Below are 22838 nucleotides of genomic sequence, written 5' to 3'. Positions count from 1 at the left end.
GACTCTCTCCCATTTGTGCTTCTAAAACCGCAAGCTGCACCCCCGTTCACACATGTACCCATGTAGTTCCAGGCTTCAGTCTGGTAGGCTGCCCTAAAGTCCTTTCCCCATGGCTACCAATCTGTGAGTCTGTGCCCAGTCCCCAGTGTAGGAGGCCTTTGCCTTCCTGGTACAAATTGTGGAGGTTTCCTCCCCCATCCATTTATCTTCCAGTATCTGCCTGCAGAATCACGGCTTCCCACTTCATACCTCGAGGCCATCCACTGCAGACATGCTGTTTGTAGAGATCCAGATATATCTTCTTATATCTTAGTCTGATTCTTGAGTGTTCAGAATGATGTGGTAGATAGCCAGCTCAATTCAGGGGACCGGTTGAAATAGGGCTCCCTACTCCACCATCTTTACTCCTCCCTCAAAATAATTATTCTGATTGAACAAGGCCTGATGAAAAAGAGTGTAGTAACTATGGTAGTAACTATTTAAGTTGTAGAAGCATTGAAAAAATTGGTTGGTGCTATATTCATGGAGAGTCATGCATCCTTCTGCTTCTTATTTATAAATTAGAGGAAGACAGTGAGGCATTGTGACAACCTTCAAGACAGTTTATCACTCACAATCTGTTCCAGTACAGATTATAAGAGATTTAAAATCATATATGATACAGAAACAAGGCCTTCATAATTCAGAAAATTGGTCATTGAAAGAACAGCGGTGAGACCTGTCATGGAAATGGTAACATATAATCTCAGTCAACTCATAGTCCAAATAAATGTCTGTCCCTCCTGGGTTTTCCATTAGAAGAACGGTGACTAAGGCAGCACTTATGTGACGTAGTCATCACTCTGAAGCTGAATTGTCCAGTATCTACTCTGTTCCAATGGGAACCACTTTCTCTTCCTGGAAAGGGAATCTTCACAAACCCCCATGGCCCATTCAGGCATCTCATCCACCTTGACCTCCGAGGAATGTCCACCAGAATCAAGTCTTTCAGAACACAGGACTGGATAAACTGTAAGTCTCTCTGGATTTGAATGAACTCTCTGCTTTTTCTTCACAGTTGTCAAAGTTTTTTCTGGGTTTTGGTGTTTGTTGTTGTTGTTTATCCTCAGAGAGAAGCAGATTAGGATGTGCTGTTTGTGGATCGAGAGTAACTTCTTTCAGTCCTTGTATCACTTTTAGGAGATCTGAATCCCATGGAGGAAGACTGCATCCTTCTCTCCTTAACCGGGAAGGATGGAGAGCTGGGCCTCAGGCTCCCCTGTTGCTGTGCCCTTGACATCCATCAGCAGTTTCACTTCTGACGTCACACCCTTTTCTGTCACCTTCTCTGGTAGATCGTTGAGTATGGAAATGTAATCTCAACATGTTGTTATGTTTGTGTTAAGTTTCTACTGAATGTCCTTCTCTTCATCTGTGAAGCATGAGAAAACTGTGTAGGGGAGGAAAAAGAATTTTCCCTCTACCCTTCTGAGTTCTTAGTAGAGACCCCTGCAATAACAGACAAATTAACAAGACAAAAAAAAACTTTCTTCATAGGTATAAATCATGTGTATGCGGGAGATACCCAGGGAGAAATGAGTAGCTTCCAAGAGTGGCTTAGAGCTCAGACTGAACCACTATCTTAGTAAAGACAGGGGAGGAAAGACGGAGGCCTCATAGAGGAGAGCAGATGGTTTTTATGAAAGATGTGTGGGCCCCTTGGAAAAATAGGTGGGAGGTATGGTAGCTTGTGACAGAGTGTGTCTGGGTGTGATGTCAACTTCTAGTCTTTCTACAAATGTGACCACAGGCAGTCTTCCCTGGGTGATAAACCCCTTGGGGAGGGGATTTATGGTAATCGAGCTCCTTTGGGTAGAACCCAGTCTATATTTAGGCCGATAAGGGGAGTTTAGAGAAAGCTTCTCCCTGCCTTTGCTATTTTTCAAGTGCCAAAATTATTTTCAGCTCAAAATAATCTATCAAAGCTGTGTATTTTGGGTGGCATGTCCTGAGATCCTACTGTCATATTTTGGAGTGGCATATTCTGTTGCCCTGCATCTGCCTCTTGCTCACGTATAACAAACTGGTTCAGATGCTGAAATTCAATAACTTCTGTCTCTGGTTTTCCACCTGTCTCTCAGTTCTAGTGGCTGTCTCTCTTTGGCCGTTACTCCAGCTTCTGAACGTCTGCCACTTGCTTCTTTTTCAGGGGGTCAACATAACTGCTGAGGCTTTTCCTATGCTGAGGCAGGACCTCATGTGGTGGCCCTGGTGATCAGGGCATTGAGTGCAAGGGGACAAACACCTCTAGGTCCCCCTCACAGAAAAGGGCCAGGGCTTGATTGCATTTCTACGTTAGCATGTTTATTCATGCCCCTGCCTGTTACTTCTGGTGTTGTGGAGAAGCCTGGAAATTTCCATTATCCTTCCAGCTGAGTGCTGCTTTTGGGCCACTCGTAGCACTGTCAGCATTGGGGGCAGGGCAAGGGAACATGTCCTATAGATAGACCCAGACTGCTGGATGCAGTAGCAACAGAAGTTGTGGCCATACCTGATGGTGATGGGATCGCTTGGATAATTCTGACAAAGTGGTTGTGTTTTGCCTGGAGTTCCACTAAGGTTACTGTGGCCAACACTGGGACAGAGATGGGTTTTCTCTAAAGAGGTTGGGCTCTGTAGGTCCTCTCTAGTGAGATGTAGATATGCCCCCAGATCTGACATACTTTGTGCCAAGGACCTTATAATTAGAAATTCTACGCCACAGTGTACCTTGTGCATAAGACCCCATATCGATGCAGACCTAACTATTTTGAACTTTCTATCTGAAAATATATTAAAATTTACTTAAATTTGGGTGTGTCTAGAAATTCTATTGATAACTATTTTTAGCCCAATGTATGAATATGAATTTCTTATGCCTTGTCATCTAAAATTGATTTAAAAGATAACCGCACTGTAACTCCCAAAATAACCAATCTGTTAATTTTTCTACATAATAAAAGATCTTCAAAATATTTCTCTTATGGTCATGGTGTTTTGAAGAACCTTTGGTGGGCTGGTCACACACAATTGACTATCAGATATCTGTGTTTTGGCTTTAATGTTAAAAGACCCACTCCTTTCCCACTGTTGAGATGAAGACTCCATAAAACAGACTCAATAAGAACATATCTGTGGGGATCTGACAGGCCACTGACATACCTGTCACTTGAGTTAACGAGAGAAACATTCAGTGGAAGCTGATTGGAATTGTTATGCTTTGTCTTTTAAAGGCATTCTGGAGCCGCTAGAGCAGGGGTTTACAACCTCACCAAGTCCTTGGCTGTGGAATGGGCTAGCAGTGGAGTAAGGATCAACTGTGTTGCCCCTGTAGGTAAACGTTCCATACAAACGTTGTTGACAAGTTGTGCTTTTCTGATTCACTTTGATTGTTGATGGAGGTATTTGTTCATATGCCTGCATACTAGAAAACACAGGCTTTTAAAAATAGGTAAAATTGGAGAGACTTAGGCTTAGATTTACGACTAGAGTGTCAAGCAGGTGAAAGGAAGCCAATGATTCTGTCTTGACAGTATCTTAGAATCATCTAGGAAACGTCTAAAAAATATTGAAAGGTAAGCTTGATTCCCTGCTATGGAGTTGAGGTGTTGGTATTTTTAAAAGCCACCTAGGACATTCAAATGCACAATGAAGATTGAGAACCTCTGCTTTAGAGAACAAATATTTGCCAGATTATGTTGTTATTTCTTGGTGTATCATTAATGCTTCTGTAGGAGAGAGAGAAAAAACTAAGGTCTAATTCAAGTTAAAGATTGATTCAAAGTGAAGAGAAAATGTCTTGGGAACATACTTGAAAACTAGTAAGAGCCAAATCAAAGAATTCCCAAACAATTGAAATTTTATTTATTTATATTGGATTCAAACATTTTATCTGTGGTTTTACCATAATGAAAACCCATGAAACCATTGTATTTTCCATGTCTCACATAACCACAGCCCAGGCTTCTGTTACAAATCAGAGAAGCCTCGTGGAAAACAGAATAGACTCCTCTATCACCCGCCTTGTCACACTTAAGTGCCTCTCTGATCTATTCATGGAATTATGTTTTTAGAGAACACATCTTTTCAGGAAAAATAAAGGGCTTTGCTGGTTATTCAGGGAGAAGAGTTCACAAAATGAACATTCATATAATCCACTTGTAATCGTGGTTAACTGTACTTCCTTGATGATATTGAGAAAAATTTATAATAGAAATGTTGCCTTTTCTATTAAGCCACTGTTTTGTTGGTGTTGGTTGATGGCTGCCTTGATGTCTTTGTGATTTTAAAATTTAGTTTTATGGGCTTCATTTTGTTCTTTTTTGTTCTTAAACATAGGGAGTCATTTATTCCCCGACTGCTGTTGAAAACTATGGTCCGTTGGCAAAAAACTTATTTGGAGGGTTCTTTAAGAGAATCCCAGCCAAGCGAATTGGAATTCCTGAGGAGGTAATGTATATTTCTAACGTTGATTCCAATTGCTTTCTTTTATACTTTGTAATACTGTGACATTTGCTGTCCTTTTTACACATTCTGATAGATGATAGAGGCTGACAGAGATGAGTGGTCCTATTGCCACCAGCCCATTTCCCTTACACTTTCTGGCTCTGTGCCTTACACACTCACAGCTCTCTTTATCCAGAACTGAATGCAGTGTGAATGAAGAACAGCCTGGTTTTATTTCATTGCACTTTTCAGCTATGTTATTTTATCACATGGCCTTTGTTGGTACCCGGGACCCTAAGCCAAATCAGGTGAAGTTTCCATACCTCACTTCCAGAACTGTATGAAGTTCCATACTTGGTTTCTGGAAGGTGACCAGATTTAAGTATGTAGAAATCAGTAGCTTTCTTAAAGGCCAGCAATATCAGTCTTAAAATACAATGGAAAATGTATATTGTTTCTATGATAATAATAAAAATGGAACTACGTGGTATAAACTTAGCTCTAAACAATAAGAAATTTATTCTTGAAGAACAGGAAAAAAGAATAAATAGAAGCATGTCATAATCCTCAATGAAGAGAATCAGTTTTATTAAAATCATGGTTCCCTTTTTTTGATAACCGAGGGTAGCTACACTTCTGCTGAGTGTGGCATAACATAGAGTTGTGAGATACTATGGTGTATGCTTGAAACTAATGTAATGTCGAGTGTCAACTGTACTTTAATAAAAAGGAATAATAAATAATAGGGTGCCTGGGTGGCTCAGTTGTTTGAGCAACTGCCTTCAGCTCAGGTCATGATCCCGGACTTCCAGGATCAAGTCCCGCATTGGGCTCCCAGCTCTTTGGGGAGTCGGCTTCTCCCTCTGATCTTCTCCTCTCTCATGCTCTCTCTCACTCTTTTTCTCTCAAATAAATAAATAAAATTTTAAAAAATAATAAATAATAAAAATAAATAATATCAAGTTTCCCTAAACTAATGCATACATTTTATATAGTTTTGGAATTAAACACACTGATTCTTAAGTTCATCTAGAGAAATATTAATGCAAACGCATCCAAAAAATGTTTTGAAAAATAATAATGTAGGGGATTTGACCTTCCCAATATCAAAACATATTATAAATGGTCATACTTATTTAGGGTATATGGTGCTGACACTGGAACAGAATAAATTTAGTGGAACAGAATGTACTCCTTTATCAGTACCATGTGTATTAAGGAGTTTAATAGGATAAAAGTAGCATTTCAAGTCTGCAAGGAAAGGATTAACCATTTAGCATAAGTCTTATGGCAATTGGCTGTTTAATTAGAAAGAAATTAGGCCTCTTATCTCATATCACATACAAAATAATTTTCACATTTATTGAAGTGCTAAATGTAAAAGCAAAACCGTTAAACTCTTCAAAGAAAAAGGTTTCTAATTTCTAAATGCGCTTTTGTTCGCATTTTGATGTCTTTCATTTCAGAAATTTACTAGGCATACCCCAAAAGACCCATATTTACCAACCTTTTTAGAGATTGGGATTCTACTGTATGTGTTTTTCTGCAACTTGCCTATGGCTATACCATGATATGTTTAATTAGATTCTACTGTTGCATGTTTAGATTCCCTTTATATTTCTGATATTGTGGTGATTCTGTAGTGAACATCCCTGAACACAGATGTGCACTCTTGTGTCAGGAGTGACTTTCTAGAATTCTTGAAGTAAAATAGTTTTGCATATTAAGTTTTTGGAAGATACTGTTAAATCAGACATTTGATGGGCCATTTTAAGCACAATGTTGGATTCCTATTCTGAAAACTAAGAGGGGTTTTAAAAGATTTTAATCAAGGAGGTGAAATGATTAAATTTTTATTTTGGACAGAACACAACCTTTGTTTATGTGAACTATGTTATCTCTATTTACTGTATAGAAATCAAAATTGAGAAGTTTAAGGAATATTTATCAGTTCAGTTAAAATAATAGTAATAAAGATATTATGTGTTAACATAAATAATATTTTTAGTGAAAAGTTGCTGTACTTTGAAAAGCAAAAGAAAACCATTTTTTGCACTTGCTTTACACTTTTCCAACTCTCTTGCATGTATGGCTTACCAAAATACAGCTGGATGCTCACGTCCGTGTCTACATTCCATATGTTGCTATATATTGTTTTGTTTAAAGCGTTTGAAGAAAACCAGTTTCATGTACATGAACAGTTGGAAAAGGGAGGAACATTTTAATGGCCTTTTTAGATAATTATGGATATTCTTCTTTGATATTCGACAAGTGGCTGTTTCTTAACGATGGGTTGCAATGTGGATTGACCTCAAACCATGTCAATGAATCTCTTGTACCCTGTTATATGAAAACCCACTAGTGTTTCTTTTTTTTTTTTTAAAGATTTTATTTATTCATTTGACAGCGATCACAAGTAGTCAGAGAGGCAGGCAGAGAGAGAGAGGAGGAAACAGGACCCCCACAGAGCAGAGAGCCCGATGCAGGGCTCGACCCCAGTACCCTGGGATCATGACCTGAGCCAAAGGCAGAGGCTTTAACCCACTGAACCACCCAGGTGCCCCCCCACTAGTGTTTCTTACACTTTGATTAGATCTTTCACCCAAAGATGATTTTGTGACATAAGTTATTGTTCTTTTGGGAAAAACTGGTCCACCGTGTTATGGAGAACTTCTAGATGTTGACACACAATCCATTATACAATATCAAAAGATCACATTTGTGAGGAGTCCAAGATGGCGAGAAGTGGGAGACCTCATTCTGAACACCTGCAAACTTAAGTAGAGATCTAAGAAAAGACTTGCTAGATTCTACAAATAGAAAAGTGAACACTTTCTGCAGGAATGACAAGACAGAACAACTCGCCTCAAAAAAGAGAATAAGAAGCAGTACTGACTGTCAAGAACCTAATCAGTATGGATATAATAAGTAAGATATCAAAGCTAGAGTTCAAAATAACGATTATACTAATTGGTCTTGAAAAAAGCATAGAAGACACTAGAGAATCCCTTTCTGGAAAAAAAAAGTGTGTGGGGGGGTCTAAAATCTAATAAGTCAAAAATAAAAAATGCTATTAATGAGATGCAATAAAAAATGGAGGCTAAATTTTTTAGGTAGGATACATGAGGCAGATGAATTAGTGATACAAAAGACAAAATGTTAGAGAATAAATAAGCTGTGAAAAAGAGAGATAAACAACTACTGGATCACTTGGGGGAGAATTTGAGAGATAAGTGATACCATAAAGCAAAATAGTATTAGAATACTTGGGATCCCAGAAGAAGAGGAAAGAGAGGAGGGTGCAGAAGGTATATTGGAGCAAATTATAGCTGAGAATTTACCTAATCTGGGGAAGGAAACACACATTCAAGTCCAGCAGATGCAGGGAAGCCCCCTCAAAATCAATACAAATAGATCAACACCTCAGTATAAAACAGTGAATCTCGCAAATCTCAGAGACAAAAAAATGTCCTGAAAACAGCTGTGGACAAGTGGTCCATAACCTACAAGGGTAGAAACATTAGATGAGCAGCAGCAGACGTTTCCACAGAGACCTGGCAGGCCAGAAAGGATTGGAATGATACATTGAGGGTGCTAAATGAGAAGAACATGCAGTCAAGAATATTTTTTCAACAAGGATGTCATTCAAAATAGAAGGAAAGATAAAAAGCTTCCAGGACAAACAGAAACTAAAAGAATTTGTGATCACCAAACCAGCCCTGCAAGAAATACTAAAGGGGATCCTTTAAACATCAAGAGAGCTTAAAGGTGACATAGACCAGAAAGGAACAGAAACAGTGACTTTACAGGTAATACAATGGCACTAACTTGATATCTTTCCATGGTTACTCTGAATGTAAATGGACTAAATGCCCCAATCAAAAGACACAGGGTATCAGGTTGGATAAAAAAGCAAGATCTGTCGATATGTTATCAGCAGGAGAGTCATTTTAGACCCAAAGATACCTCCAGATTTAAAGTGAGGGCTGGAAAGTCATTCATTGTGCTAGTGGACATCAAAAGAAAGCTGGGGTGGCAATCCTTATATCAGGCAAAGTAGAGTTTAAACTGAAGACTGTAATAAAAGATGAGGAAGGATGCTATATTATAATTAAAGGGTCTACCCAACAAGAAGATCTAACATGCTCCTACATGGGAGCAGCCAATTATATAATCCAATTAATAACATAATCAAAGAAACACATCAATAATAATAGTAGGGGATATTAAGTCCCCCCTCACTGTAATGGACAGATGATCCAATAGAAGATAAACAAGGAAACAAGGCTATGAATGGCATACTGGACCAGATGGACCTCACAGATCTATTCAAAACACTCCATCTTAAAGCAACAGAATATACATTCTTCCCAAGTGCTCATGGAACATTCCCCAGAATAGATCACATACCTGGTCACAAATCAGGACTCAACTAGTACTGGAAGGTAGGGGTCATTTCATGCATATTTTCAGACCCAATGCTTTGAAACTGGAACTTAATCACAAGTGGAAATTTGAAAAGAACTCAAAGACATGGAGGCTAAAGAGCATCCTACTAAAGAATGAATGGGTCAACCAGGAAATTAAAGAAGACTTTAAAAAATCATGGAAACAAATGAAAATGAAAACACAACTGTTCAAAATCCTTAGGATGCAGTAAAGATATTTCTAAGAGGGAAGTATATAGTACTACAGACCTTTCTCAAGAAACAAGAAAGGTCTCAAGTATACAACCTAACCTTACACCTAAATTAGCTGGAGAAAGACCAACAAATAAAGCCTAAGCCCAGCAGAAGAGAAATAATAAAGATTATAACAGAAATCAATGAAATAGAATTCAAAGGAACAGTAGAACAGATCAACAAACCTAGGAGCTGGCTCTTTGAAAGAATTATTAAGATTGATAAATCCCTGGCCAGACTTAAAAAAAGAAAAGAGAAATGACCCAAATAAATAAAATCATGAATGAAAGAGGCGAGATCACAACCAATATTAAGGAAATACAAACAATTATAAGAATATATTATGAGCAACTATATGCCAACAAATTAGACAATCTGGGAGAAATGGATGCATTCCTAGAGACATATAAACTACCAAAACTGAACCAAGAAGAAATAAAAAACCTGAGCAGACCCATAAGCAGCAAGGAAATTGAAGCAGTAATCAAAAATTTCTCAACAAAGAAGAGCCCAGGGCCAGATGGCTTCTCTGAGAAATTCTACCAAACAGTTAAAAAGAATTAATGCATATTCTTTTGAAGCTGTTTCAAAAACTTGAGATGGAAGGTGCACTTCCAACCTCCTTCTTTGAGGGCAGCATTACCTTGATCCCAAAGCCAGACAAAGACCCCATCAAAAAGGAGTACTGACCAATATCCCTGATGAACATGGATGCAAAAATTCTCACCAAAAGACTAGCCAGTAGGATCCAACAGTACATTAAAAGGGTTAGTTACTACGATCTAGTGGGATTTATTCCTGGGCTACAAGGTTGGTTCAACACCTGCAAGTCAATCAATGTGATACACTACATAAATAAAAGAAAGAGCTAGAACCATATGGTCCTGTCAGTAGATGCAGAAAAAGCATTTGACAAATTACAACATCCTTTCTTGATCAAAAGTCTTTACAGTGTAGGGATAGAGGGTGCATTCCTCAATATCATAAAAGCTGTATATGAAAAGCCCACAGTGAATATCATTCTCAGTGGGAAAAACTGAAAGTTTTTCTGCTAAGGTCAGAAACAGGACATGGATGTCCAGGCTCACCACTGCTGTTCGACATAGTACTAAAAGTCCTAGCCTTAGCAATCAGACAACAAAAAATAAAAGGCATCAGAATTGGCAAAGAAGAAGTCAAACTCTCACTCTTTGCAGATAACATGATATTCTGTGTAGAAAACCCAAAAGACTCCACTCCAAAACTGCTAGAACTCATACAGGAATTCAGTAAAGTGGTAGGATATAAAATCAGTGCACGGGAATCAGTTGCATTTCTCTACACTAACAATGAGACAGAAGAAAGAGAAGTTAAGGAGATGATCCCATTTCCAATTGCACCCCAAACTGTAAGATACCTAAGAATAAACCTAACTAAAGAGGCAAAGGGTCTGTATTCAGAAAACTGTAGAATACTCATGAAAAAAAATTGAGGAAGACACAAAGAAAGGGAAAAACGTTCCGTGCTCATGGATTAGAAGAACAAATATTGTTAAAATGTCCATGCTACCTAGAGCAAGCTACATAATCAATGCAATTCCTATCAATATATCATCAACTTTTTTCACAGAACTGGCACAAATAATCCTAACATTTGTATGGAATCAAAAAAGACCCCAAATTGCCAACGGAATGTTGAAAAAGATAACCAAAGCAGATGACATCACTATTCTGGACTTCAAGCTGTATTACAAAGCTGTAATCATCAAGTCAGTATGGGACTGGCACAAAAACAGACACATAGATCAGTGGAACAGACGAGAGATCCAAAAATGGACCTCAACTCTATGGCCAACTAAATCTTTGACAAAGCAGGAAAAAAGACAGTCTCTTCAACAAATGGTGCTGGGAAAATTGAGCAGCCACATGCAGAAGAATGAAACCAGGCCATTTCCTTATACCATACACAAAGATAAACTCAAAATGGATCAAAGACCTGAAAGTGAGACAGGAATCCACCACAATCCTAGAGGAGAACACAGGCAGCAAACTCTTCAACCTTGGCTGCAGCAGCATCCTGCTAGACGCGTCTTCAAAGGCAAGAGAATAAAAAAGTTCACTTAAAAATGAACTACTGGGACTTCATTAAGATAAAAAGCTTTAGCACAGGGAAGAAAACTGACAAAACTAAAAGACAACCAGCAGATTTGAGGAAGATATTTGCAAATGATATATCAGATAAAGGGCTAGTATCCAAAGTCTTTGAAGAACTTATCAAACTCAGCACACACAAAACAGACAATCATGTCAAAAAATGGGCAGAAGACATGAACAGACACTTCTCCAAAGAAGACATACAAATGGCTAACAGACATATGAAAAAATGTTCAACATCGTTAGCCATCAGGGAAATACAAGTCAAAATCACAATGAGATACCACCTCACACCAGTCGAAATGGCTAAAATTAACAACTCAGGAAACAACAGATGTTGGTGAGAATGTGGAGAAAGGGGAACCCTCTTACAGTGTTGGTGGGATTGCAGGCTAGTGCAGTGACTCTGGAAACAGTAGGGAGGTTCCTCAAAGTTAGAAACAGTACCACCCTACGACCCAGCAATCACACTAGTATGTGTTTATCCAAAGGATGCAAACACAGTGATCCAAATGGGCACATGCATCCCAGTGTTTATAGCAGCAATGTCCACAATAGTCGTAATATGGAGAGAACCCAGATATCTATCAACAGATGAATGGATAAAGAAATGTGGGGTGTGTGTGTGTGTGTGTGTGTGTACACAATGGAATATTACTCGGCCATCAAAAAGAATGAAGTCTTGCCATTTGCAATGACGTGGATGGAACTAGAGGGTATTATGCTAAGCAAAATAAGTCAATCAGAGAAACAAATATATGATCTCACTCATATGTAGAATTTAAGAAACAAAACATTGGGTCATAGAGGAATGGAGGGAATTATAAAACAGGATGAAATCAGAAAGGGAGACAAACCATGAGTAACTCTTAGCTACTTGAAACAAACTGAGGGCTGCTAAAGAGGAGGCAGATGGGGTCACTGGTGATGGGCTTTAAGGAAGGCACATGATGTGATGAGTAGTAGGTGTTATAGGAGACTAATGAATCACTGACCTCTACCTCTGAAACGAATACACTGTATGTTAATTAATTGAATTTAAATAAAAAGAATGAAAATAAATGATCACATTTGTTAATATCACCACTGATCTCTTCAGAAAAATCTTGAAACATTAAGAAACTGTCAAGCTCATATTTTCCAAAATTCTGCTTTTTGCTTGCATACTCAGATCTTGTCATTGAAAACAAATACAAAAACCAAAGTTGTTGTCCTCTGAAGTGACATTCTCACTTCATTTGTTTGTGGGGGGGGGGGTCTGCCAAGTACCCCAGTGTGAATAACCATACTGCGGTTCTTTCAGGTTACTGACGGATTTCACGAAGAGAGTGACTAGTTCAGTTCATAGCTGTCAGATGTCCCTACGAAGCAGAAAAGCTTGATGTGCAGTTCCTACTTCATGACACTAGATATTAAAAAGGATATTGTACCCAATGGTCAAGGTCAATACGACAAGTAATTTTTGCTGCTTCATCTAGCGTTCTAAAGTGAAACGGGCTTTCCCCCCATGTGTACTTGCTGGTGAAGAGAACAGTGACCCCTAGCGGAAGGACCTCTAGTTTCCATTTCATGTTCTTGCTGCCCTTTGCAGGGAGGCTCCAGCAGTTTTTCCCACCATTGCTCTGGCACCATTACTACAAATGTCAACACAGGGAGAAGGACAGACAAAGACCTAATATCATAATGAATATAGTCTTATTTTTGCAAATCACCTGGAAAGACTTAGGGTTTTGCTGATCATGCTTTGACTGATGGAGGTAAAACCCTCAAATATCTCACTTGGGAAGGGAAGGGGAGAGGCTGGGAGCTTCTGTGAGATGCAGAACAGAGGATGCCTGTTTGACTGTCCTAGTATCCCTAAGTCCTGTTTCCAAAATATTCTGATTACCCCGGCTAATCATCATTTGGGGGACCACATTCATACCAGACCTTTGGCTGACCTGCTTATTCAGTGAGATGACAGTAAGTGACAATAAGTGACAGTCTCTGGGGTAGAGGCAGGAGGGTAAGAATGTAGCTGTAGTTTTTGTTGTTGTTGTTCTTAAGATTTTATTCATTGGAGACAGAGAGAGAGAACATGAGCAGGGGGAGTGGAAGACGGAAGGGGGAATCACACCCCACTGAGCAGAGAGCCTGATGTGGGAACTCGATCCTAGGACCCCAGGGTCATGACCTGAGCTGAAGGCAGATGCTTAACCAAATGAGCCACCCAAGTACCCCTATAGCTATAGTTTTCAAAGGAATAGCTACAGCTCGCTCGATGTCCCTCCACATCTCTTGGAAAGGAACACAGCACTTGGCAGACCCGACTCAATTTACAAAATTAAGAAACTAAGGGCCAAGGAGGCGCAGTGATCCGTTAAAGCCATACATGGCTCATGGTACTGAGATTCAAACTCCAGCTTGCTTATTTAAAATCCCTGTTCCCTTTAAGAAACAGAGCTGAAAATCAACAGATGGTGTTACCCACATAGGAAGTGGCTACAAGTTGCTAGTCTTTAATCGTGTTTACCGATGGATAAAACTCTTGTGAATGGCTGGGTTCCTCAAGTCCATCTATCGAATGGATTTCATTAAAATGAAAGGAAGAATCTGTCTGAAGATAGTACAACAGTGCCTCGTTAGTTTGGTAATTATAAATATTGTATTGGTTCAGCTTAGCACTCTGTTGAGCTCCCAAAGTAAACCAGGCATCATGAATATTTAGCTATCTTTTACCTAGCAGATCGTTTCAATTCAGTGGGGCCTAGTCTGTGGGCAAAACGCTGTAGTGGGAGCTGGGTGATGCAACATCCGCTCATTTTAGAGGAAGAGAAGCATGAAGAATCTTTATTCTGTAGACATTAATGAAGCGCTTATTTTACGTGCAACACAGGAAGCCATCAGTCAATATTTCAAACAAAATTCAGCACAAAGCCATGTTCACACTAGTGCAGGACAGTCTCTCTGAACAGAGTATGGCTCTTTACCATTTTCTGGAGCTGGTGTGGTTTTAGGGGTTTGTAGACTTGGAAGTCATGGTTACTGGGATGAGAGGGTTCTTGTTTGGCTGGCATTCAGGAAGGTGCTTATGGGGTGAGTCTTCCTGATGTACTAGGCAAGTCATCGTTGATTGTTTGCTCAGGCTAATACCAGTTCTGGTGGTTAGCTTCCACCATCATTCAGAAATATATGCCCTTCTTCAGGGATGGAGGAACTTTTCCAGGATTAATTCCCTGTGCTAGTGCTGTCCATTAGACATACAATAATTGTTACATATGTAACTGTACCAGTAACCACATTAAGAAATGTAAAAAGATGAAATTAATATCATTGCAGTAATTTAGTAGACAATAGATAATAATAGAAATAATTATATATATATCTATATATATATAATTGTTAATAAGGTTTTATTCAGTCCAGTATATATCTATAGTTTCATCTTTGGTTCTTCTATAGATTTTGCCTTCTTCTCTCCGTACCAAGTCTTCAGCATCTAGTGTGTGTTTTATACTTAAAGCACATCTCCCTTCCAACTAGCTGTGCGGAAAGTGGGTTGTGTTGTATGGCTAGTGCCTGTTTTAGTGCAGGTCTACACTAGCTTCTGGTGGCACAAGGACAGACAGAAGGCTATGCCTAGTCTACAGGTCTTACAGTCTCACAGAGGCATAACTGGGTAAACGAATACTCTAGAGGCAGGACCCAGACTAGGGTGAGGCAAGCTAGGCGTGGACATAAAACTTAAGGACGTGCTCACTCTCAGGGTCGTCCAGGTGCGGGGTCTGCCCCAAGAGTGAGCACCTCCTTAAATACTGTACCCTAAGCACCCCTTTAGCCTCCCCCTAGTCTCAGTCCCACTGGGGAGCCTCATCAAGTAGCAGATTCTGGGTACCCAGCCCTGGAGCTTATCATTCAGAAGGTCTCAGGTAGGACCTAGGAATCTGGAGTTTCCATGAACGTCCACAAGAAGTCTAATGCCGGTATTTGGGATCTCCCTTTGAGAAACTCCGGCTGTGCCAAGCCTCCCAGAGAGTTCCTTGATATCCAGGGAAATCATTTCTTTCTTTCTTTGTTTTGTTTTGGGAATAGGTGTTGCTGCGGTTATCAGTCACCTCTGAATTTTTAGGGGGTGTGCTGGGATTCCGTAGTTCCTCTTGAAGGAGGCTCCTGTAGTCTCCGTTCCTGGCCTTGCAGCCTGCAGGATCCTTGGCTAGATGCCAGCTTCATGTTCCATAGACACATTGACTATGTCAGGGGCAAAACCGTAAAAGGCACATGGTGGTGTGGAGAGTGAGTTATGGTAGGTGCTGAGAGGTGTGCCAGGAACTGGGTGGTCTGGGAAAAATCAAGCACTGTGTTTGCTTTCAGCTTCTTCACCACGTCTAGCTTATTTGACACTGTGTGGGCACCTTCCTATCTCTCCACACCAGTCACATTGTTTCAACGGGCCTCAAATAGAAAAAGGCGGTTAGTCGTCGTGATCTGTCAGGTTGCATACGGACTATAGGTTGTGTGTTACAGCTGTGTTTCGGGATGCATTTCCTTGGGCAGGGGAGCAGCCCCAGGGGGGGAGTATCTGCTTTTCTGTGTGCGTATGTGTGCTTCTGTTTCCAGATCTCCCCGCTGGTCTGCTTCCTGCTGTCCCCTGCGGCTTCCTTCATCACCGGACAGTTGGTGGATGTGGACGGGGGCCAGTCCTTGTACACGCACATCTTCGATGTACCAGGTGGGCCCACAGGAAATGACCACCGCTAAATTTGTGCCTTTTCAGCTTCAAGTTCTCAAAATCTCTTTCTTTTTGTAAGATTTTATTTGTTTATTTGAGAGAGAGAGAGAGAGAAAGAGCACAAGCAGGGAGAGCTGCAGGCAGAGGAAGAGAGAGAAGCAGGCTCCCCGCCGAGCAGGGTGCTTCATGTGGGACTTGATCCCAGGACCCTGGGATCATGACCTGAGCCGAAGGCATACGCTTAACCGACTGAGTCATGCAGGTGGCCAAGTTTTCAAAAAATTTTTAAGCAGTTACAGAGAGGATTATGGTTTTCTCTCACGGGACATAAAAAATGTACAAAATGTTTATATTCTTAAAAGCATCTTTAAAGAAAATGTTCCCAGTCAAAGAAAATATCTAAATATTTTTTGTCATAGCACATATTTATATATTTTAAGAAATTGCCTTGTGTATATAGGTTGGTGGATATTTAACTTTGAAAAATATTCTTGATATGAATATATATGTATAAGGAGGAGATAGAAAAGAGGCAAGACGTTGCCGTATTTTTAAGATTTAATTCCTCTTTGTTCCTCTAATAAGTAAGTTGTATATCTGAGCAGAAGACTCAGACCTATTAAGTGGGGAAGGGTGCTACGGTACCATTTTACATTATCTTTGGGATATATATTGAGTGATACCATAGGAATTTGCTATATTCAACCATATTTTTCTTTTTTTTTTTTAATTTAACTTAATTTTTTTTCAGTGATCCATAATTCTTTGTGTATGCACCAGACCCAGTACTCCATGCAATCCGTGCCCTCCTTAATACCCACCACCAGGCTCACCCAACCCCCCCACCCCACTCCCCTTCAAAACCCTCAGTTTGTTTCTCAGAGTCCACAGTCTCTCATGGTTTGTCTCTCCCTCCAATTTCCCCCAACTCACTTTTCCTCTCTATCTCCCAGTGTCCTCCATGTTATTCCTTATGCTTCACAAGTAAGTGAAACCATATGATAATTGAATCTCTCTGCTTGACTTATTTCATTCAGCATAATCTCTTCCAGTCCTGTCCATGTTGATACAAAAGCTGGATATTCATCCTTTCTGATGGAGACATAATATTCCATTGTAGATATGGACCATATCTTCTTTATCTCTTCGTCTGTTGAAGGGCATCTTGGCTCTTTCTACAGTTTGGTGACTATGTCCATTGCTGCTATGAACATTGGGGTACAGATGGCCCTTCTTCTCACTACATCTGTATCTTTGTGGGAAACACCCAATAGTTCATTTGCAGGGTCATAGGAAAGCTCGATTTTTAATTTCATAAGGAATCTCCACACTGTTTTCCAAAGTGGCTACACCAACTTGCCTTTCTACCAACAGTGTAAGAGGGTTCCCCTTTCCACATCCTCTCTAACACTTGTTGTTTCTGGTCTTATTAATTTTTGTCATTCTGACTGGTGTTAGGTGGCATCTCCATGTGGTTTTGATTTGAATCTCCCTGATGGCTAATGACGATGAACATTTTTTCATGCGTCTATTAGCCATTTGTATGTCTTTTTTGGAGAAGTGTCTATTCATGTCTTCTGCCCATTTTTTGACGTGATTATCTGTTTTGTGTGTGTTGAGTTTGAGGAGTTTTTTATAGATCTTGGATATCAGCCCTTTGTCTGTAGTGTCGTCTGTGAATACATTCTTCAACCACTTTTAATATACAAAACCAATAATTTCATGAGTCTCAGCCAAATATACACATTGCACACAAATATAAAATTCAAAGCTATTCACACTGTTATTGAAGAGTGTTAAGTGGCTACCAGCATATTAAAATGTGGTTGAGGTAAGGCATGTGTATTTTTTTTAAAGAGTTATTTATTTATTTATTTCAGTGAGAGAGAGAACACGGGAGAAGGGGCAGGCAGAAGGACAGGGAGAGAGAATCTCAAGCAGACTCTTTGCTGAGCATGGAGTCCAAAGCAGGGCTCCATCTCACGACCCTGAGATCAGACCTGAGCTGAAACCAAGGGTTGGACACTTAACCGACTGGGCCACTCCAGACTCCTGCATGTGTATTTCAGTTTCACATCAGGGACCGATGTTCACCCTACTCTTTTGTGTACTAACAGTCTACTCCAGGCTTCAGACTTTCTTTGCATTAATAAATGATACGTATAGGACTTCAATATTATTATTTCCCCCTCCTATATAGATTTCTTTACTAGTATTTACAAGTAACATCAATGTGGTGATGTGCAGAAGATATCGTGGTTTTCGTTTTTGTTTTAAATTTTATTTATTTATTTGATAGAGATCACAAGTAGGCAGAGAGGCAGGCTGAGAGAGAGAGAGGGAAGCAGGCTCCCCACTGAGCAGAGAGCCCAATGGCAGGCTCGATCCCAGGACCCTGGGATCATGACCCGAGTCAAAGGCAGAGGCTTTAACCTACTGAGCACCCAGGTGCCCCAGATATGATGGTTTTAAAGCACCTGGTTAGAAAGACAGAAACGCCTCCATGCTGTACAATACCATTTTCAGATAGTAGTTAAAGTGGCCATTTCCCTCCCCGGCGGTGCTGAGGGTATTTGTCGATTCCGTCTAGAAAGGGAAAGGAACTCCAGATAGCGGCTTCTCCCGGCCACCAGTGAAAGATTTTCCTTATTAATTCCAATGCTGTATTTTTTTTAAATATTTTATTTATTTATACTAGAGAGAGTGAGCAGGGGGAAGGGAGAGGGAGAATCTCCAAGCAGACTCCCTGCTGAGCCCAACGCTGGGCTCCATTTCAGGACCCTGAGATCATGACCTGAGCCAAAATCAAGAGTCGGACACTCACCCGACTGAGCCACCCAAGCACCTCAAACACTGTATTTATTAGTGTAGAGATTTTTTTTTTAAAGTTTTTGGTGAAATCAGCTACAGCAGTTTTTCAAGAATATTCTCCCTCCACCACGGAGGGATGCCTGGGGGGCTCAGTTGGTTAAGCAGCTGCCTTCAGCTCAAGTCATGATCCCAGGGTCCTGGGCTGGAGTCTCACATCGGGCTCCCTGCACAGCGGGGAGTCGCTTCTCCCTCTGCCTATTCTGCTTAATGCTCCCGCTGCTTGTGCCCCCTCTCTCTCTGACAAATAAACAAAATCTTAAAAAAAAAAAAAAAAAAAGAATATACTTCTGCCCCGACCCCACCATGAGTGGGAATACTGAGCCTTTCGTCCCGTGTTTTCTTGAAGATTGCCAGCCCAGGAGTGACAAGTCCTGGGAAAATTAATATCTGTAGGCATCTATTTTCCTTTCTGTAAAGCGGGCTCACTTAGAGCATTTATTGCGTAAATGGTTGGAAGGGTTAAATTAGATAATGCACATTTAAAGCCTTGTGTCAGATAGCATGTTTTTAGCTGTAGCTCAAACTGGCCTGAGCAGGAAAGGCATTTATTGGCCCGTAACTGAACGGTCTGCTAGACTTAAATTATCCCCTCATTGAGCTCTTCGGGGGCAATGTTTTTTTTTTTTCTTTTCCCTCTGTGTTGGCTTCCTCTTAAGACGGACTCTCCTAAAGGGGAACCCTCTTACACTGTTGGTGGGAATGCAAGTTGGTGCAGCCTCTTTGGAGAACAGTGTGGAGATTCCTCAAGAAATTAAAAATAGAGCTTCCCTATGACCCTGCAATTGCACCCTATTTACCCCAGGGATACAAATGTCGTGAAAAGAAGGGCCATCTGTACCCCAATGTTTATAGCAGCAATGGCCACGGTCGCCAAACTATGGAAAGAATCAAGATGCCCTTCAACGGATGAATGGATAAGGAAGATGTGGTCTATATACACTATGGAGTATTATGCCTCCATCAGAAAGGATGAATACCCAACTTTTGTAGCAACATGGACGGGACTGGAAGAGATTATGCTGAGTGAAATAAGTCAAGCAGAGAGAGTCAATTATCATATGGTTTCACTTACTTGTGGAGCATAACAAATATTATGGAGGACAAGGGGTGTTAGAGAGGAGAAGGGAGTTGGGGTAAATTGGAAGGGGAGGTGAATCACAAGAGACTATGCACTCTGAAAAACAATCTGAGGGGTTTGAAGTGGCGGGGGGGTGGGAGGTTGGGGTACTAGGTGGTAGGTATTATAGAGGGCACGGATTGCATGGAGCACTGGGTGTGGTGAAAAAATAATGAATAGTGCTTCTGAAAATAAGTAAATTGAAAAAAATAAAAAAGACGGACTCTCCTGGTTGCAGAACGGCTGCCTGTCCTCTGAAAGCCCCATGCTTCTTTTTCCCCAGCCTGCTGGACAGAGAGAAGGGAGGGGAATGACGTTTTATAGCATTTCTAGCAGAATTCTCAGACCTGCTCTGTTTTGGACCAACTGACATGTTTAGCTCTCCCCAACCAGTAGCCAGAGGCATGACTTAGCTCAGTTGGAGATCAAAGTGGGGCCACTTCCCCAGAAACTCATGGATTTCCCCAGTGCAGGTGGAGCCTCTTGGAAAGAGGGGATGAGGGACTGGATGCTGGACAGGCAGCTGTGTGTGCCCGGTACAAATTAAGTACACGGCTTTAAAGTCATCCTGGTTCCTAAGGAAATAGTACGTGTGGAACGGCTGCGGTGCGCCGAGCACTCTGCATAGGCCGTCACATTTAATTTTCACAACTTTAGAAGAGCAGATGTTGTTAGCAACCACCGCCCCCCCCCGCCCCCACCCCAGGAAAACAGGCTCAGGAGGAGGAACCTCTCCAAATTTGGAAATGCTGGTACCTGGCAGGGCTGGGATTCCAAACCAGGATTTTTTCAGGACCTTTGCCAGTTGTCCTAATGATTTCTTTTTTCTTGCTGAGAAAAGAAAAGGGTTGAACCAGGGAAAATAAGAAGGGAGTCTTCTGGAAACTAAGATGATGAAGGAGGTTAATAGATTTACGCTTGATGTGAGCTTTTCCGCTTACTCACCAGACCACGACAACTGGCCTGACGGACCAGGGGACCTTTCTGTCGTCAAACAGATGAAGGAGGATTTCAAGAGTAAAAGCAAGCTCTAAGCTAAGGAAACTACACGTGTCTTTTGTCTCCAAATGCCTTAATATCTCAAGAATGCACTTTGGTACTTTCCAGGAGCTGATAATATGAAGGGAACTATCACTTTCTGCCTTTTAATGTTATCAGTCATGCCTATGCAGAAACTGTTCTTGAAATAATACATGTTTAAGCCCCAAACAACACTGTTTAGCCTGTGATTAAAGATTTCTGTTTTAGGAATGGGGCTTAACATACTTTATGATGATGCCTTTCATTTCTAAGCAAGCTAATTGAACAATGAAATCATTTCAAATTAATAATAGAGGTATCATGATCTCCCAAAAAAGGTTTTAATATTTGGTTGAAAAGGTGGGCAGTAAACCTGGCCTCTGGATGATTCTTAAAACTCTGTATATAGAAGATATACAGTGTATAGAGATAGACAGTGATTCATGTCTCATGGTGGGTATCATGCTTTTGGAGCCATAAAGCTTTATGATAAGTACCAATGGATGATTTGTTTTGTTCATGAAGTTAGATTTGCATAAAGCCTCTTGAGTCAGAAATAAGTAAAGTCATGTGCAACATTTCTTGGAAGTATTTGATTTGTGCCTTGATTTCCAATCTAAAGTATTCCCTTTACTTCATGTTTCTCTTTTTGTATGCAAAACAAGAATTTTAAATGAAATGTTATGCAAATTAGGGTTCAGTATCCTACCTTCACTTGACTTTTTTGGGCAATGATCCCAACTTCTGAAATGCCTTTTATGAATTCATTTTTTGTATTAATTGAACATCTTTTAACTGACTTATTCCCTCTTGAAGTCAAGTAGATATTTTCTTTTCTTTATTCTCAGTGCAAAGTACAGATCTTCCTTGGCTTAAAAAGGGGTCATGTCCTGATAACCCCATTGTTAGTTGATAATATCATTAAGCCAAAAATGCATTTAATGCACCCAGCTTATTGAAAATCAGTCACTTAGCCTCGTCTCCCTTCAACATGCCCAGAACACTTAGGCTAGCCAACAGTTGGTCAAGATCATCTCACACAAAGCCGACGTTACACTGAAGTGTTGAATATCTCATGTAATTTAGTGAATACTGTGCTGAAAGTGAAAACCAGAACGGTTGTGTGGGTGCAGAATGGTCTGCAATTCCTGTTGAAGTCTTTTCGCTTTCACACCACAGTGAAGTTGAAAAATCTCGTCAAACCATCATTAAGTTGCTGACAGCTATATGTAATTTTCCATGCCCCGGGAAGCGACCCACAAATCTGCCATTTTATGAGGCTCCCACATGGGGCCAGGACCAGGGTGAGGCTAACTAGATGCCTGGAAGGGGGGGGGGCAGCATGAAAGAGATGCTCTCTAATGGGTGAGCCCAAGTGCAGAGTTGCCCCTGAGAGGACACACACAACTGTACATTTTGTGTTCGTGCTATTCAGAGTGAAAGATCAGAAATCTTTTCCTTCTAGAAAACACTTGAAAATGGCCTTCTGGACGCGACAATATCGTAGTTGCTAAGCATTCAAGCCACAGGTTAACCCTAACATTGGTTGGTGTGGAAGACAAAGAGGCAGGGAGGGCTTCCTTTTCAAATTTCCTCATGCCCATAACCGAAAACAGCCCCACAATTCTCCATGATGTTGTCGCATGTTTATTTCTACGTAAGGCATGGAGGCCACCCCACATAGCATGAGACGTAACTACCACTCCTCATTAGATCTTCTTGTTAGCTTAATGATTGGACAGCTGACCATTATCTATGTTCTAGGATCATAAGTCTACTCCCCAGGACTTCTGTACATTTCATGATAGTGTCCTCTCAATAATGTTCTCTTGCTACTACACTTA

The 22838-nt window shown here is 40.6% G+C and overlaps 1 protein-coding gene across 1 annotated transcript in view; it reads left to right on the top strand.

The window, feature by feature from the left end:
• Positions 1–22342, top strand: part of PECR (peroxisomal trans-2-enoyl-CoA reductase) — a 35246-nt gene extending 12904 nt beyond the window's left edge. Inside the window, 4 exon segments of the mRNA XM_059393437.1 lie at positions 3252–3348; positions 4357–4467; positions 15875–15986; positions 20923–22342. Of these exon segments, the coding sequence (XP_059249420.1) occupies positions 3252–3348; positions 4357–4467; positions 15875–15986; positions 20923–21008 (406 nt within the window). The 3' untranslated portion in view covers positions 21009–22342.
• Positions 22343–22838: the final 496 nt, after the last annotated feature.

This window comes from Mustela nigripes, chromosome 3 (genome assembly GCF_022355385.1).
Source record: "Mustela nigripes isolate SB6536 chromosome 3, MUSNIG.SB6536, whole genome shotgun sequence".
NCBI lineage: Eukaryota > Metazoa > Chordata > Mammalia > Carnivora > Mustelidae > Mustela > Mustela nigripes.
This window is presented reverse-complemented; position numbering and strand designations above follow the sequence as displayed.